Below are 18470 nucleotides of genomic sequence, written 5' to 3'. Positions count from 1 at the left end.
AATGTGACAACATGCAACCTGAAAATCTCAGCACTTTGAACCACTTACTGAGTGACATTACTTTCTATACACCTTCTGCACTCTTCACTTAAGTTTATGTCCCTGGGCTAAAGAGACCAATCAAACACCTACAGTTTATGCTCAACATGTCCTCCTGGGCTTTTATTTTCAGTACCATTAATGTAATTTCCTGTGGCATTAGGATGAGTCACATTATAGTTTGTGATGTTTATCTAACATGCTATATTGAAGCATCTGCGTTTATAATCATGTCCTGCACAAACTTGTAGTGTTTCAGCCTGTTAGTTAAAATCGACTAAACAGTTTAGCTCCAGATGGTCTGAAGACAGAGATGGAAGAGGAGAACTAAGAACAAAGGTTTGCAAAAATGAATACATTTTCAAACTGTGAATTTATTTTTATATAACACAGGACATGCTAACAAAAAAATGGTGGGTATTCCTGTTAAATCACATTTCCTTCTAAAAACAACAAACATTTGTTGCATTTGTTTATGTGTGTTTCTTGTGTATCTGTGTGTTTCTCTCTCTTTGTTTCCCTAAAGATGCTGGGAAACTTTTGCAGCAGGTAATTCTTGGAGTAATTTACAGGACCATGAGTCTTTATCGCAGTGCTTATAGGCTCTGGGAGGTCATGCAGGTCCTTCCTTGTCCTCGAAGGTATTTTTAATGGGTCTTATGAAATAAATCATTCCACCGAGGATGTCCTTGCAGGTCCTCTTTTGTATGTCCGTGAAGAAGCATAAATCCTTAGAGGTAAATGAAGGTCTCTCTGATCCTCGAAGACCCCTGTGGATAATGGAGGTCTGGTGAGGTCTCTGCTTGTCCCGGTGGCCGCTGGCCCTTTAAGAAAGGCGTGCGGTGCGGGGGAGGGGGTGGGTGAGCATCTTGGCTGCGGTGTTTTTGTCTCCCTGTCAGAGAGCGCTCCTGGGCCGAGGCGGCGGAAAGGATTTCCACAGAGCAGGTAAGAACAGCGCAAACTTGCAGTCCATCTTCTTTCAAACCATTTAGCTTTGGTGTTTGTTTGTTTGTTTTTTTCTTCCCAAAACTGTATTTTAAAGCGTTTTTGAGACGAGGCGCCTTGTTGTGTTGTGACTTCTTTGTGAAGCGTCGGTCCTGCCCATTCCCCCCGATCCTCTCTCTCTCCGAAGTAACGGGTCCTTTATCCCTCTAAAGCAACCCGGCTTTCCACCTCCTGCTGGGGCTGATGTGGCTCCTTGTTTTTCTGTTAGTATGGCATAGCATTCACACGGAGCTTTGCCTGAGAGCATCATTGCTGCTAACTCAGGCGGCGGGGAGCGGCGTCAACGAAAAATCTCGACAATAATAATAATAATAATAATGATTATTATTATTATTGTATTTCTATAGGAAGGAAAAGCGCGTCTGCCTTAAGCGTGTCGTTATTCTGGCCTTATATCTCACTGTGTTGAATTATTATATGAGATCATCTCCAATGCATTTTCTATACAGTGTCCCTATACATTTCTTTCCATAGGATGTGTATTGTTATTTTCCCAACTTCTGTTGCCTGTGGTCCTACAGTAACTGCACGTTGCACCGTCAGATCTTAGCCCTCATTAACCCAGCGACACACTTGGGTGTTTTCTCTTCGCCCTTCGTTATTAAACTTTTCCTCATGCCTCGCCCATGATCTAACCATTTTTAATTTCATATTCTTAAAAAAAAAAAAACAACACACACATACACACACACAACCCGAACAGTTCAGTGAAGACCGTGAGGGCTCCAGGGAGAGGGTGGGTCCGCGCATTCTGCAAGTTTTCATTACTTCCAGATGTTCGTCAGCTTTTTGTTACCCCTCCTGGCCCTCGCATTTGCTCGTCTCGCCGCCTGTGGCCGGTCAGTGGCCACTGAGGGGAGTTTACATCCTCAGAAGACAGATGAGGTCTGATGGAGGTGTATGTATGTATGTCAGCAGGGCAGGAGGAAGATAACGAGACTAAAACTCAAGTGAATCACGACTGATAGAAATATTATAGTTTCCTGTAATAAAATAATTAATGAGGAATGAACAGTCATCTGGCATCTAATGTTTTTTTTTTTTAAGTTCTGAATTGCTGGGTGCTTGATAGTGGACTTCATGTGACAGGATGTCTGATGTGTAGCAAACTGGTACCATCAGTAAACACATCAGATATTTTGATGAAGGACATGCAGAACTTGGCAGGATGTGGGGGTGTAGTCATCAGACTTTAACATTATACAATACACCACTGTCCTGCTGTTGTGTAATGGGCTGTTGGCTGTATTAAATCATCTGCCAGCCAATAACCAGAGAGCGGAGCAGCTGCATGGCACTTAGTTGGGCTCAATGGTCAGTGTGGCTCAATATTCAGTCTGCTATTTTCTATAGTGCAATATGGTTCATTGTACTCTTTATGAAGGTAGGATTACTCGCAGGGACACTGCATTAGTTTCAGTTAGATGAGCCTAATAAAATGTAATTTGAATAGTGTAACAATGGTGATAAGTTACTCTTCAATCCCATCAGAGACCCCTGGGACTCCCTGGATTGTAATTTCAAGAATCTCTGGTTAAATTTGTCTTCGGCTGGAGTTTCCATCAGCATTTGCTTTTTCTGAGATGGAATGTGATTGTCTCATTGCAGCGTTTGGACCCAGGGGTGCTGTGGTGGAATGTGGGGTTATAAACCCCGGCTGGACGTTTAAATGGTTTAGTGAGGCTAATGAAATTACACCGTGAACCTGCATGAGACTGTCTGTCACTTTCTAGGCTTTACTACTTATTAGCTATTCTGGACAGCTCTACTGCTGATCAATTCTGTTAAAATAATATGCACCAGGGTCTATACTCCTGTTAATGGGTGTTCAGTTCATATACATGCTGCCAAGTTGTGTTTCTGTCAGTCGTGTTGAGTCACCATATTTACATCAGAATTAAGCAGAAAGCCTTGTATTTTGTTATTTTTCTTGTTTTCTACCCATTTAATCAGGCTATAAATATACATTTTCACACTATCACATACCATGTTTAGGATTTGTAAGAGGTAAAAGGAAGAAAATATACATTCCTTGTGATAAATAGTAACATCAGCTTGATTTGGAGGGTTACTTCTCCTAATTGACTGCATAGATTATGGAAACACGTAATGTAAAGTTTACAGTGAACATATGGCCTAATCTGGCTTTTGAGGCACTATGGACTATAATTTATTATCTGTCTGAATAATCCAACTTAATCTCCTGTATTTCATTAATCACTCAGAAAAGCAAGCTGAACTGTTCTGTCCAGTAAAGTGCACATGTTGGAACAGTCTTTGTTGTCTTTTTGGCCACAGAGCCTTTTATCAACAGTTTTCTTTGAATCAGGAAGCAATTGATAAGATCCCTGAGAGGGAACCACTTAACTACATCGCCGCTTCAGTAAGATTACTTCCTCTGTTCTGCTGTGCTCTGTGCTTGGTACCACGGCACACACTGACCTGAGCTTTGAACCCCAACACTGCTCTCACCAGCTCTCTACCACCCATCCTACTGCCACCTGGATTCCGTCTTCCTTCCCTCCAGACCCCACAGTTTCCTCCAAACAGTGCAGTGCTCTCCCTCTCTCGATATTATTCTTAATCCCCACCTCCACAATTGCACAGGAATTTTCTCCCAAATGCCTCTTTTTGTCTTTTTTTCCGGTGCCGCTCAGCCTCACCCTTGCTCAGTTTCCTGTTGGAGGTCAGCGCATTGACCAATAGCAGAATGGCGGGTGTTTACTCTGCTCCTGTTCCAGGAGTAATGTGAGCTGCTCGGCCCCTCCCTTTGGACATACTCATAGCCAGCGCCAGACTGCTCAGCCCAATGCCGTCTGCTCATCCATACCACCACTCCTTAATGTAAAAAACATGGCTCTTTCCTAATGGGCACTGAGTTCTGCAGAGCACATCCCATTTGTTATGATTTCACTATTCTAAGTTTAAATCCCAAATTAGTTGAAAACCACACGTGTACCAGCAGGACAAGATCCCACTGTAGGCCCATGTTGATATGAGATCATGTGGCCTCATTACACATGGTGGAGGCCCTGACTGTCAAGCAGTGACGTACACCATCAGCCACATTATGCTCAGTGACAAACGGCTGTTGTTGCTTCTTCATTTAGGATTCTTTAGCTGTTCCAGAGAGAAATTTGTCATAATTTTTTTTTTTCTGATTTATTATTTATTTAGGACCAGCTGGCTGAATGAAGTCATCTCCACTTTGTGAGGAGGATGGCAAATATGTCTCCGCTTGTGATCTTTAACTCTTTCTGAAACTTTTCTGCATGTCTCTATTAAGGTTTTCTGGCCTGTTACTCTGAGACTAAAACCTCTGAGCTATAATCAGCTTTATTTAGTCAAACAAAGTACAGTTTCTCATAGGGATTCTCCATTGTTGATCTATTTCTAGGAATGGAATGCACAAACGATGGTAATCTTCTAGGTGGAGTCCTGAAGATTATGAAGAAAGGTCTTTTGAAGCTTTATTTATTTCTCGTGAGTGATTGATTGATTGTTCTTCGTGCATTAACAGCGAGTCTGTGCAGTCTGGTGTCAGCAGTAGGATTTGCAGTGATTCATACTTGTGGAGTCCAAATCTGAGAACAGTCATGGTCTTCTCATTCGTGAAGTTTCCATCTTAAACTCTGAGCAGCAGTCCCCCACCCCCCCACCACTCCTCTTACAGTCTTGCCTTTCTTTCCCCACATTCCCACTCTTTCTCTCCCACCCTCCATTACATACTGCACTGCTCTCCTCTGCTTTCGCTCTCACTTGTCCCTGCTCCTTTTTGTCTTTCTCATTTTTGCTCTCCTTCTCTTTGTTACTCTTTATCCCGGGCTGGGAGGAAGTGACCGAGTTGTTTCTGGATCCCTGGGGAATAGAAAGTTGGAGCTCCCTTCCCCATAACACTTTCGGAATCAGGCTGTTGGTATATAGTGTATCTCCTCTGAAACACCAAGCTTCGAAGAGTGGTGCAAGATTTGGAAAATCATCCGAGAGCTTTTCTTAATTCTAAACTGGCATTAGAGAACAGTGCATTTTATTATCAGGCTGTAACTAAAATGCTTCTGCTTATTAGGGAAGGAGGAGAGAGGGAGGATAATAAATCAAAAATGAATCATCACACTGTCAGAGTTTTCATCACAAAGACAGAAGAATTAAAAACAGCTAAATCACTTGTCTCTCATATCATCTGTGCCCTTATATGAATAAATCAACGTAAAAGCTACAGCTGTGTTTGTTGATCTGTGGGAGTCATCAGGCCTCGGACAGTGTTGGTGTGTTGACTTTTTTCATCTGTTCTGTGTGGGAGGCAATGGGAGTTCAAGTTGTCTCCTGTAACATTTGGTATTTGTCTTCACTATGTGCCATGTGGGCCAGTACAGTTATAACTAAATGCTCCACGTACTTTACCGTCTCTTTGAGAGTAGATTTCGGCATTGATCTATAAGTTTCTGTGATCAGGTAGGGACGTACTCATAATGTTTCATTCTTACATAATTAGCGGCACAGATTGTCGATTTTGCGTCCTCGGGCACTTCTAGATGTAGACATCACTTCGTCCTGCTCCTTGTACTTCCCGTTTCTGTCAGTGTGTGTGTTCTTAGCAGCACTTCGTCAATTGTTTGTTTGTTTTTAGGGAAAATCCTTGCCACACACTCATATACACACAGTTTCTCTCTCTCTCTTTCTCGCTCTCTCTCTCTGAGATGCCCCTCCTTGATTTATATTAGAACCAGCTGTGGAACTAGGGTCTGAATGAATGGCTCTTTGTGATTTGGCCGTGGTTCCAGTCTAAAAGGTCTGTTTCTCTCCCTACTCCTACACCCTCAGTGGTATTAGCATGACAACAATATGAAACAATGGTCTTGTTATTATATCATGCAAAGGTCACCCCTCAGTGTTTTTTAGGCTAAGTCCCTGCAACATATGTCTCCCTCACAGCAGTCTTACTCTGAGCAGCTGATGCCAAGACCCAGCAGTCACAGTCATGCAGTTTATCTGGCGACACGTCCACAGTATTTACAGTGCAAGCTTCAAGTGTGTGTTTTACATGGAGGTAATGTATTATATGACTGATGAAACCAGTCCAGCCTTTAATGGTAACCCATGTAGAGAATGGCTGTTCCCACCAAACTGGTGTGTGTGGGTGTGTGTCAGTGGATTTGGAGGTGTTAGATACTGAAGCAAGAAAATGTTGCCCAATCACATTATAGGGAGGCTCCCAGCCTTGAATTCATTAAAGAGCCTTGAACTGGAAATACGAATGGGGTGGGAAAACGTGTTTCTAGAAATCTGGGAGAGGATGGGAGCAGCTATGCTCTGACTTCATCCAGGCTGAGTGATTGACATCTCATGGGCTTGTATTATTCACGTCCGGCATTTCAGAAAACCACTGGAATGTTTTGGATTTTTTTTCTGACTTTGCAACCTGTGTTTAAAGTCTTAAAGGGGCCATTCTTTCGTAACCTGTCATAAGTTTCTATCTCTACATCCACAGAGCTACGCATCATTAATGGAGTTTTACTGATGCCACCTGATTGCTACTTTTCTAAATATCTTCTTTTTTATACATGTAATTTATATTTTTCTGGGCTACAAACTGTTACAATCAAAAGCACTTCCTTTTTTCCTTGTTTCCCACAGGTGCTGGCTCTGAGACTGCACGAAAAGGAAGAGAGAGAGAGAGGAGCCTGGGGAGGAGAGATCCCATCCTTGCAGCAGTTGGTATGAAGCAAAAAACTAAATCCCTCTTTTCCTAATTCACAAACCATTCACAAGCTTGAGCAGAATAGTAATCACTAAAGACCAAAAGAGTCAGTAAGGCAATGGAAAAATCTACAAAGATCGTCTCTAGGTGGTGGGAAAAGTGGTATTTCTGACTTATTGAGGTCTAATCCTTTGTAATGGCAATAATAATAAGGCGACTCAATGAGTGGAAGCAATGAGTTTGATAAATTTGAGGGAGGTGACCTCAAAATTGAGGCCTGGCATTTTAAATTGCTCTTCAGGGTGGTCTCAATCTGATAACCCAGACACAGGAATCTGTGTACAAGCTGTAAATCAAATCCAGTTTTTAATCCTTCCGATACTTGCATGCAACAGTTTAGTTGTAAATGAACAAACTAAAAGCTGCCTTGTGTGTACAAAGGCAAATGTTTTGCACTGGTTGCCATGAGAGGTCAACGAAGCTGCAGTATAATGCAGTTATTCTCGTACTGGACATACCACAGACATGTAATTTGTGCTGGATGACCGGCATCTTACTCCCTGAGGGTTGTCTTAATCTTAATGGCAGGGAATGGAGGGAGTGGACCAGGCAATGTTAATGTCCTTTATTATAGTATGCATCTGTATGGAGAGGTAGGGGGAGTATAAGGGGTACAAAGGTATTTGTCCTGGATGTAGTCTGCTCAGGAGAGTTGCCTGAAAAATGATAGTGCAGTCAGTGAATGACGGAGGGTGCACGTTAGTTCTGTTCAGATGTCATCTCCAAGGAGCCCTGTTTGAGAGGCAAAGAGGAAGGTCGGCCACGCCACCCCACATGTACACACACACACACACATTAGCTAAAATATCTGAAACACCCGATGAGCCACTGTTGGAGAAACAGATGTCAAGGCTTTTTGGTGTGAACTGAGCTATGAAAAGGAATCACACCTGCAGAAGCTTAACGAAAGGAGACATTTGAAGCAGAGAACACAATGACTGTGTGTGTAGATGACATTTTAAAGAGTGGAAAGCAGCATTTTGGAATGGAGTGGACAATGTCAGCCATCATGCCTGCTGGGCTGGGATGTTTGGTTGCTAAACTGCAGACTATAATTATATCTCATCAACTGTCCCCTCTCAGCGCTGTCCTCCACCCTTCTGTACACATACTCTCTCTCACACTTGGTTTCACACCCACACACATACACATACATACACATACACACACATTCTCTCCCACTTCCAACCACTCCCCTTCTCTCTGTCCTGTTCTCACTTTCTCACACATTCACCCACTAATCAAACACTTTTATTCCATTCTGAAGATAAACAGACTCTCACACTGTGCATTGTAGGCAGGGAGCCAAAACTTACCACAGTGGCTTGTAATTCTTTTTTTTGAATGTTTCATAACATTATTCCAGATCAGTAAAAACATTGTTTTTTATCTTCCTGTTCAGGATCCCAGCAGCGCTCCCCATCTTCTTTTTTTTTTTTTTTTTTTTCTTTTTTTTTTTTTAACCCTTCCCACGTTTAGCCTATAAATATATGGCAGTCTTACAATTTATGTCTGGGAGTTTTGATAAATTCTTTGTGTGTAAACTGAATTATACTCAGTGTTTGTGTTGTGTGAAATTGGATTTATTGGAATCGTTTCTTACCATGCTTGAGGGAGACTTACTTTTAATTCTATTAATGTTAATAGGCCTATAGGTCAATGTGTACACATATACAGTATTTCCATGTCACACTGTGCAGGGCAATCTTGGTCTGGCAGGGTGATGAAAGGGGCACAGATAAGGGAAATCACACCGAGACATGAAACTGACTACAGGACTTCAAAAATACCAAGTCAATTTTGTCAGTGTTTCCAAGTGTCCTACTTTTCACAAATGAGCAAGCACTGACTAAGGTCACAAGATAGCTAGAGAGCTTGACTTAGAGAAAAGAGACTCACTTGTTGAAACAGCCTTAAACTGAAAAACAAAATGGAGGTTTGCAGTCCAAATGTTTGATCGCACCTCCCTAAAGTCTCAGTAATGTAACGATCAACTGGCTAATGCTGTGGGTGGCTCAAATACTGCATCCCAAGTTCCCACAAAGCGATGACCTAGAAAGTTAATCTTTTCCAAGCAGACGCAAACTCAGAGGGGCTAATATTGCAGGCTCTACACTGTTTCTATCACTGAGTTGCACTCTGTGGGAGGAAAAGGAACACTTTGTTTTATAAAGAATCAATTTTCATTACCTCTGGTATGAACACTGAACTGAAGTAAGTTCTCAACAAGTCACTATTTTTCTCTGTATTAAAGTACTGGGCAAGTGTGTTCGGAAGGAAAGAGACAATGATCAGCTGAAACCTCCTGATCATCAGCTGATGTTACGAGGGAGGGAAACAGAAAAGCAAAAAGAGAGAACAAACAGAGGAGAGGAAAGATGTGGAGAAAGTGAGGTAGAGCAAGAGGAAAGAGTGTCTGTAAACCCTCAATTGAGAGACGGCGTGCACAGATGATTCCTAATAAGGTTGTAACTGGCAGTCTCAAACCTCTGTCCTGGAAGTCGCTGCCAGGAAACTTTCCCCTATAACTTCTCCTCTCTGAATGCTAAGAACAGAAACAAATACACACTCGACTGTGACCCACTGTGCTTTTAAAAATGAACAGATATAATTATAGATGCAAGTGATGTAGTGAATTAAACAGTAAAGCTATTTCTGACCATCATACAGTAATATTTTCAAAAAGTACAATACTTTACTGGACATATACAAACCCTGTGCAGTGAAACACACATCTGTGGAGCCCACATAAACACTGATCTTGCCAGGTTTCTGTTGTGCATGCGCATTTAGCGTATACCTGCATTAACCACCATCATTACTGAAAGAAAGGGGAACTCTCGTTTGTTCTTTTTAATTTGGTGCACTAACTTATGAATTGTCTCTGTGTCTTTACAGGTGAGAGTCAGTGGGTGAATACCAGCCACAGGCTGATAATGGCTCAGGTGCTGCATATGGACTCAGGCTTCCCAGGTGCAGACTTTATTTATTTTTACTAATGATACGCATGTTAGCAAAGTTATTTATAGATAATTAATTCCCTTTATTAGGATTTATATTGTAATATGTGACATCCCTACATACACAAGTTTAGGTTATACACCATTCCTTTTTTGTCCCTAAATTGATGATTGTTTTAAAGTACATGCATGAACACATAGTAGCCTATAGTAAATTTCTAAAGTCTGAGCCCAAGATTAGACACAAATCTTCCTGTTTTTAAAGGTGATTTCCTTCCTCCTCAGGGAAACTCAACCCGCCTGCTCCCCCTTCTCTGCATGGCAAAGAACAGGAGGCTCCCTACTCAGTGGAGACACCTTATGGCTACCGGCTGGACTTAGACTTCGTTAAATATGTTAATGACATAGAGAAAGGAAACACTATCAAGAAGGTGCCAGTCCAACGCCGGCCACGCTATGGCTCTTTACCCCGCGGTTATGGCTACGCTGGCTCCTGGTGGACCTCCACAGAGTCTCTGTGCTCCAATGCCAGCATGGACAGTCGACACTCCTCCTTCTCCTACTGTGCCCCAGGTTACCACACAATGCAGAGGCCCAGTTTCAGCGCTGCCCGGGTGGAGAAGACCCTGTTGGATGCCCGCAGAAAGCTGGAAGAGGAGAAAGAAAGTCGGAGATTCTCCAATCTGGGCAGCATGCACAGCAGTGTAGCAGGCTCTAACACTTCCATCAGCAGTGCACACAGCTTTAATCGGGCCCAGGGTGGCGGCGGATCCTTTACCCCCATCAGTTCTGGCCTGTCCACCCCAGTGACCCCAACCCCAGCCCACCTGCAGCATGTGAGGGAGCAGATGGCAGCAGCCCTGAGGAAGATAAAGGAACTCGAGGAGCAGGTGAAGACCATCCCTGTGCTGCAGGTGAAAATCTCTGTGCTGCAGGAGGAGAAACGGCAGCTCAGTGTCCAGCTCAAAAGCCAGAAGTTCTTGGGTCACACTCTGGGCTTCAACCGAGGTCGTCCTCGAGGGGAGCTCTACATCGACATCCCTGAAGAAGAGTTGAGTAGTGGAGCTAAGAGCAGCAACAAGCCAGCAGGGGAACTGTCTCCCACCACACCTGAGGGCTCCAAACAAGACTCTGGGTGCGAGATTGAGGACACAGTGATTGTGGGTGGAGCACAACCAGATGCAAAGCGAGAAGTGCGCACTATTGGAGTGGGACCTGAGGACTTGAAGGTTAGTTGTCAGGTGGGAGTTGGGGTTCGACCGGAGGACCTGGGACTGCTGCCAGAGACACGAGCTCTTATGAATCAAGTGGGTCAGCTTGAGAGCCAGCTAAAGAGGACAATGCAGGAGCTTCAGGCTGCACAGCAGCAGTTAGCAGCAGTCCAGAAAACTCCTCAAGCAGAGCATCCAGTCATGGCTACGAGCATGGGTTGGCAGGAGCCACAAGGCTGCAGCCTGCACACCCTTGTCAGCTTCACACAGCAGCCCCAGCAGAAGGAACAGAGAACTGTGGGAATACAGGTGTACACACTGGAGCAGCCTACTGTAATGGAGGTGGGCACACTGCTCCGAGCAGAGACCTGCAGCTCCCCCTCCCCTCAACCAGCCGGTGCTGTTGTGGAGGGCCACCACAGAGGACAAGGTGAAGGTCTAGTTTCAGTTGGTATTGTATGGCCAAGGACACAGAGTTAAAGATTTATTACCTTTACTTAGGCTCTCTAAAGTAGTGCAATGCCATAACCCTTTGTGAAGCATATAATTTGTCAGAAATTAGCCTTTCATGTAAACTGTAATGGCCAAAGACACACTTTTCATTACATATGTTAATACAATACCACTACTTTACTCTGTACCTCCATAAGATATTTGATGACTAAGTTTGAAGACCTAAAGGTTTGTTTCTGTCTTGCAGATGTTCCCGTTGAATTCCCAATCGCTGTCAGCTCCAAGCAGGTCCGTGATGTCCTAATAAGCGAGTTATCCACTTCAGTACCTTTAGTTAATCCTGCCGTTGCTGTAGGCACATCTGGTAATCAGATCGGTTTGATGAATTCCAAAGAAGGAGAGACACACCTGCATACAAACACAGAAACCATCCAGTCACAAGAGGGCCCAATGACAGGTAACTAGACTGAAGTTCGAAATATCCCTTGACCATCATTCTGATTTCTAATATTTCTATGATCACTGGTGTCTTTTCCAGCCTCTTCTCCCCAGTCATCCCTGAGGTCTATTATGAAGCGGAAAGCAGAAGGCGAACCAGGATCTCCCTCCACCAAGAAAAACCTGCAGTTCATTGGTGTCAATGGAGGGTAAGTGTCAGTCGTTGCAGACTACCCACGATCCACTGAATATGTTGACATTTATATCTCATCACAGAAGAAGAGCATTAAATGTTCACACAAAGTTTGTTCTGCCGAAGTGGCCTTAAAAATGAGTAATGCATTTGTTTTCACTAGGTACAGCAATAAAAACGGTGTGAGTTGATGAGATTTGTTTGACAGAGAAACACCTTCTTGTCTTGCAGCTATGAGTCTACATCCTCAGATGATAGCAGCAGCGAAAGCTCAGACGAGGGCAGTGACTCCAGTGAGTATCATGAAGCCAGAGAAACAGTCCAGCACCAGCAAACGACACACACCAAGACTTCTCAGCCCCAAGAAAGCAACAGCGTACCTAAGCAGACTGTCGCCAAGCCACTAGTCTCTGAGTCACCAGCGACAGACACTGTTGTGCAGAAATGTGCCTCACAGCCACCAGCCTCTGACCCAAGCCTTTCTCCTCACTGTCCAGTGCACGATTCTGCCTCAAAAGAAACAGCCTGCCAATCATCAGTAAAGCAAACCCAGGAAATAACCTCCACATCATCAAGCACTGAATCCACTTCTGAGCAAAGCTCTGTAACATCCTCAGTCACCTGTTCTTCATCACTGTGTGTCACTAAAACCACTGAGATTACAACTTCCCTCACCAGTCAGTCAGAGTCAAAGCCAGCAGCTCAAAGCGTCACAAATGCCACAGCATCAAAACAAGTCAGGTAAATGTACACATGCTGAACAGACAGCCTGCAGGTACTATGAAGTATGTGTATAACCATCAGTGACTGATGTAGTATTCTTGTCTGTCTCAGGCTGGAGCTGAGTGACAGCCTGATGTCAGCTCTTTATGCCCTGCAGAAAGCCCTGGGGGAACCCAATGCTTTCAGCCAGCAAGGAGCAGTAAGTGTTCAATGTGTAATAAGTGTCAATTAATTATTAATCCAAGCAAATCTCACTTCATCACAAGCTTTTATTTCAGTCATTTCCATATCACCTTCTGAGAGATTCATAATGACCCATAATAAACTGCATTACCCATGGGGCACTGTATATAGGTTGGGCCTTCCCATTCTCTCATCTGGACAAGTCTGCCTTAGTGCTAAGTAATGTTAGTACAGAAAGTGTACAGAAAACAGGAGTCCAGCAGAGCTTCACCCAGAACCATACAGGCCCGGAACAGCATGCTGATGTTCTTCTAGCAGCAACGTAACACACAGTAGCATACAGATATTAAATTATAATATGTGTTTGACAAATGGCTGTCCCTCCAAGTAATTAGGAACACTACAGATATCACCTAGTATCCTTTATTCACTGTAGAAATTCTATATATAACAAAGAATTCCTGATACTGGCTGATAGACACACCAACATATGAAATAGGGGCGTACATGCACTTTTTTCACTTCAAGTTTTGCATTGCAAATTTTGATTTTTAATGTGAGCTGTGCTGTGTCATTTGTTTATTTCTCTCTAAATGTCCTCACTGTGTCTGATCGCAGCGGGCAGCCTACACCACCGTGCTGCAGGAGTGGCTGCGCGTGTCCTGTCACAAAGCAGCCGACACAGCTGTTGTCAAGGCCTACATGGACACCTTCGCCTCGATCTCCCCTCAGCTGCTGGAGTTTGTCATCAACATGGCAGACGGCAATGGGAATACAGCTCTTCACTACACTGTCTCCCACTCTAACTTCCCTGTGGTGAAACTGCTGCTGGACACTGGTGAGCTGTGTGTGGATGCTGATAATCCCAGAGTCAAATGTTTTTTGTAGGTTTTACTGAAAAAAAAAAAGATGTTTTGGTGACATCAAAGAGACATGTTCTTGCTTTGAAAAGAATTTAATTATTTTATTAATTATTGAGAAATAATAATTTTAAGTTATTAACCTGTTTTGGGTGGATTTGTCAAAAATTTTTCATTTGCAGCTCTTCTGTGTCATATCTTGTTGTCTTGAGTGCCACATGTAGTCTGAAAACATCCCCATCTCCCCGTGTGTCACACACACCTGTCACTGTTTGTGCTGCTGTTGCATCACTTGTCACACTGATTGGCCTATATACCTGACAGGTCTGTGTAATGCTGACAAGCAGAACAAGGCGGGCTACACAGCCATCATGCTGACAGCTCTGGCTGCCTTCCACTCCGACAGTGACCTTCAAACCGTCCTGCAGCTGCTGCGAACAGGGGACGTTAATGCCAAGGCCAGCCAGGTGCGCCCTCTACTGTTCATTAGGTTTTACTGCATGTCCAAAAGCTGTTAAACTTATGTCAGTTCAGACCAAACAGTATTGACAGGTGGTTTTTTTTTTTAGATCTCTGTTTGCGAATGTTTCTCATGACACATTGCCAATGCAAATGTCAAGTTTAAGATTTGGAGTCATGCGTGTTTATAGGCTGGTCAGACAGCACTCATGCTTGCGGTCAGCCACGGCCGAGGGGACATGGTGCGCGCGTTGCTGTCCTGTGGGGCACAGGTCAACATCCGCGATGATGACGGCTCCACAGCACTCATGTGTGCCTGCGAACACGGTCATGTGGACATTGTGCGTCAGCTACTGTCTGTGCCAGGCTGCGATGCCACTCTCACTGATAATGTAAGCATAGTCTTTTTTCCTTACTTCTTCCTTTCTCTGTGTCACTTTTGACAAATCCTGCCCAAGCCTATTATTTCACAGTTATTCTCATTGTGTTTTTTACAGGATGGCAGCACTGCACTGTCCATCGCTCTGGAGGCCAGCCAGAATGACATTGCTGTGCTTCTCTACGCTCACCTCAACTTTGCAAAGCCTCCTTCCCCTGTGAGTGCCCACATACACTGCTAACTAGACTGTTGCCATAAGGAGCATTTTTAGACTAATGATTTTGGATCAATAGTCACTGAGAGAAAAATATAATAGAATAAGAAGAGATTTTTCTACTCACAATTGGGAAAAAAAACATTTTATTGTAGTCATCTGACCTTTTTGGGGTTTAAAAGAAGCAGAGAGGTTAGAACATGCAATTAAATTAATAACCAAACAAGAATCGGATGAGACAGACTGAAGGTTGAATTAGAACAACCCAAAGTAACACTTGGAAACTAATTTCTCACTAAGCTGCATGATAAAGCATAAACATCTAACATCTGGGATTTTGCTTTAAATTTCTCACATTAGCTTTAATTTTCCACACTGTTTTCCTATAGCCACAAATGTAACTCTGCAGAATGTGTGTGTATTTTAATGAAATACATCTACACTAACCCAACACATCTATTGTTTTTCTATTGTTCATGAATTATCAGTACTTTATCATATAAATATATATCATAGCATATAAATACAATGTTTGTCCCTAGATGAGGATAAAAGTAGCTGCACCTCCAAAACACACCAACACTCATGAATGACATTAAACTTCTTAATGATAATACTTTTTGTTTAATTTTGTCTAGGTTTCACCGAAGGCTCCTCTCTTGAGTTCTTCTCCTCCTGCCAGTGAAACCAAATAAAACACGCTGCCTTTGTAACAGCAGCAGCTCTACAGCCACTCCACAGCAACTTCTCATACTACAGTGTTTTTTTTTTTTCAGCTAGAAATTAAGAAAAATCTCGGGTTTGTGTGTGTTTGTGTTCACCCTCCATAATTTACATGCATTTTAATGTGCAAATAATTACATGACAGCTTGCACCATTGTTATCCATTGCTTGTTGTGCACAGTGGTCTTTAATCATCGTGGTGGTTAAAAACATGGATTTCTTCTGTGGAACCATGTGTCCAGTCATGCAGTAATCCAGTTGTCAGCACTGTTTTAATGGAACAAGTCAAATCGGTTTACTAAATTACATTATACTGTACACTTTATTATATACATGTTTTAATCCATATGGATTTGTTTTTATTGTTCTGCAGTATATTTTCATTGCATAGCTGTTAACACATTTTTTCATCTTAATGCTTGTGTTCATCAGTCATTTGGAATAACAAAAGCCACCCCTATCATGGATAAGTGTCCTTGCATCAACTAGCTCATTGGTGCTACCAAATATAATACAGAAAACACCACTTCAACAGTATATCAATGTTTATACACAAGGTTTATTTACACTAGAGTATTTTTGATATTCATTTTTTTTAATGATTGGTTTTTATTTCCCAGCCAATGGTTAAGTTGTGACACCTTTTTAAGCAGAGGACAACATTAATTTTGTATTGATCACAATTTCCCAATTTAACCCAAAGATACTGATTGAACTGTGCGATATTGTCTGTTGTGATAATAATATTAACACAGACCTAGCATAAGTGTGGAAGAACTGACAGATCAGCATTATTCTCTGAAGGCTATGGTACTATGGACTTTGTAAATTTATATGTGAAGGTCTTTTGTGTGGTTGCAATGAAAGACTAGAGTGTATCTGTGTTTGTAATAATCTCTGCTTTTAAGATTTAACAAGTAAAATGACTGAAATCACTGGTGAAGCCACTTCGGTTATGGTCATATCAGTAGGATTTGTCAAGGAATCAGAAAGTGACTGATTGAGGTATTAAAAGAACGTTCGATGTAAGATATGAATATCAGAATAATATATGTCGATAGAAACTGATAGCTGTTATGCATAAATTTAAATTCCTTGAAAAAAAAAAGTGCATAGGCTATTGATGTCAGAAATTTGTATTACTTTTTAAAAAATTTTCACAGTTTTCATATTCACTTTTAAACAACTGAATTTTTTATCAACACTCAATTTTTTAATTTAAGTATCTATCTTTTTTATAAATTTAATGTTTTTAAGCTCACAATTACTTTGAGTAATCACACATTATTAGATTATGTATATGTTTTATGAAGGTTTGTGTAAAATGACTGTACTTCTTAATTTGTGCATTTTGGAAAAACAATGAGTTAATAAATGTGGACCACACTGTCTCTCTTGTGGTTACTTTTAATACAGTCATGTAGCTGATGAAATAAATGTATTTCTTAAAAACTCAGTAAAACGATATTTCTTGTAGGTTTTTTATATTTGATTTGTTTTGCTTTTTTCTGCCTTGAGGGTCAGTAAACTCATGTTCCCTGTATCATTTACAATCCAGGTCTGGGAATGTCCAGTAGAGGGTGCTCCAACCCAACCAGCTAAGTAAGTTCTTCAGTTCTTCTCTGGGTCTCTGGCACATCCCAGATGTGGAAAAGCACTGAGCACTGTTTACAAATGTTAAGATCCACCAGTATCAACCACAGAGCTCGAAAATCACTTCACTGTCACCAACCTTCACCTAAACACCATCATAAACACAAGATTACTACAATGTTTTGTGTTAATCTTGAGGGTCATTGTTCTGTGACTTTCTGGAAATAGTGGTCTCTGTTTACATGATGGTGTTTTGATGTTATTCCCTTTACTCAGGATGGTTTAACAGGACTGATGAGGTTGTAGAAAGCTGTGATCACAGACCCAAAGGAGTCTCTGAACTAGTTTAACACTGAGACAGTTCCTGCAAAAAGAAGCAAGTTCATCTTGCAGGATTGACAGGTGAGCTGGAAGCTTTGATCACACAACAGTAAAAAACGCCAATAATGTTTTTGTGGATATGACTTGTGCACGTTAGATGGCCATGGGCTATCTAAAGCTGTGAAGATGAGGTTGTTTCCACATGTCACCATAACTGGCCAGAGATAGGTATGATTTCATTTTGGATTATTTCGAACTGTTTTTACTGTCAACAACCAGGCAATGGAGAGCCATGTTCATTTATTTAAAACAATCCCATAACTGGTCGCAATCTCTAAGAAAAACGTTGCCACAGCAGCAGCTGGTTTGCTCAGACAGCCGATTGTCTTTGGGAGGAGTCACTAAGATAACAATTTTTAGCAGTGCTTCCAATCTGCATCGTAATGACGTTACACCTACAAGCAAAAACAAAGTTAGCAAAAAATAGCAGGTAACACTTTAGGCTATTGGCACATGAATTATCATGAGTACATGCATGAATTAATTTCAACTACTACAAATATGCCACTTTGAATCATATGTTATTTTACTGAGTTAAAGAGGGAGCAGGTGACGACTTTGCTTGCAAGGGCACAAACATGATGTAATCAAAGGTTAATCATTAAAATTTCATTTTTGCAGCTCTTGATTATGATTGTGATCACTGTGAGCATGTAAAGTCAGACTGGTAACTGAAGAAAAGTGGAAATGTCTGCATTTAGCTTTAAACTCATGAACCAAATATAAAAGGGTTTAACCCTAAAGAAACAATCTAGTTATAATTGATGCTTGACCTACACACTGAGGGAAAAGCTTATCTGTTCTTTCTGTGGAGTGGATCCACCCTTACAGCTGTAGTGTTGTGGGATAGATAACACTTAGAAACACACCAAGTGTTGGCAGGACACAGAGAAAATGA

The 18470-nt window shown here is 42.0% G+C and overlaps 1 protein-coding gene across 1 annotated transcript; it reads left to right on the top strand.

Moving 5' to 3' along the window:
• Window positions 1–904: 904 nt before the first annotated feature.
• Window positions 905–16984, top strand: kank2 (KN motif and ankyrin repeat domains 2). Its single transcript, XM_026325825.2, has 13 exons — window positions 905–984; window positions 6679–6759; window positions 9701–9775; window positions 10048–11403; window positions 11674–11883; window positions 11965–12073; window positions 12289–12798; window positions 12892–12979; window positions 13582–13801; window positions 14148–14290; window positions 14474–14674; window positions 14780–14878; window positions 15514–16984. The coding sequence occupies exons 3-13, from the start codon at window positions 9739–9741 to the stop codon at window positions 15568–15570; spliced, it is 3030 nt and encodes a 1009-aa protein (XP_026181610.1). The 5' UTR covers window positions 905–984; window positions 6679–6759; window positions 9701–9738; the 3' UTR covers window positions 15571–16984.
• Window positions 16985–18470: the final 1486 nt, after the last annotated feature.

The sequence above is a fragment of the Mastacembelus armatus genome, chromosome 8 (assembly GCF_900324485.2).
Source record: "Mastacembelus armatus chromosome 8, fMasArm1.2, whole genome shotgun sequence".
Taxonomy (NCBI): Eukaryota; Metazoa; Chordata; class Actinopteri; order Synbranchiformes; family Mastacembelidae; genus Mastacembelus; species Mastacembelus armatus.
This window is presented reverse-complemented; position numbering and strand designations above follow the sequence as displayed.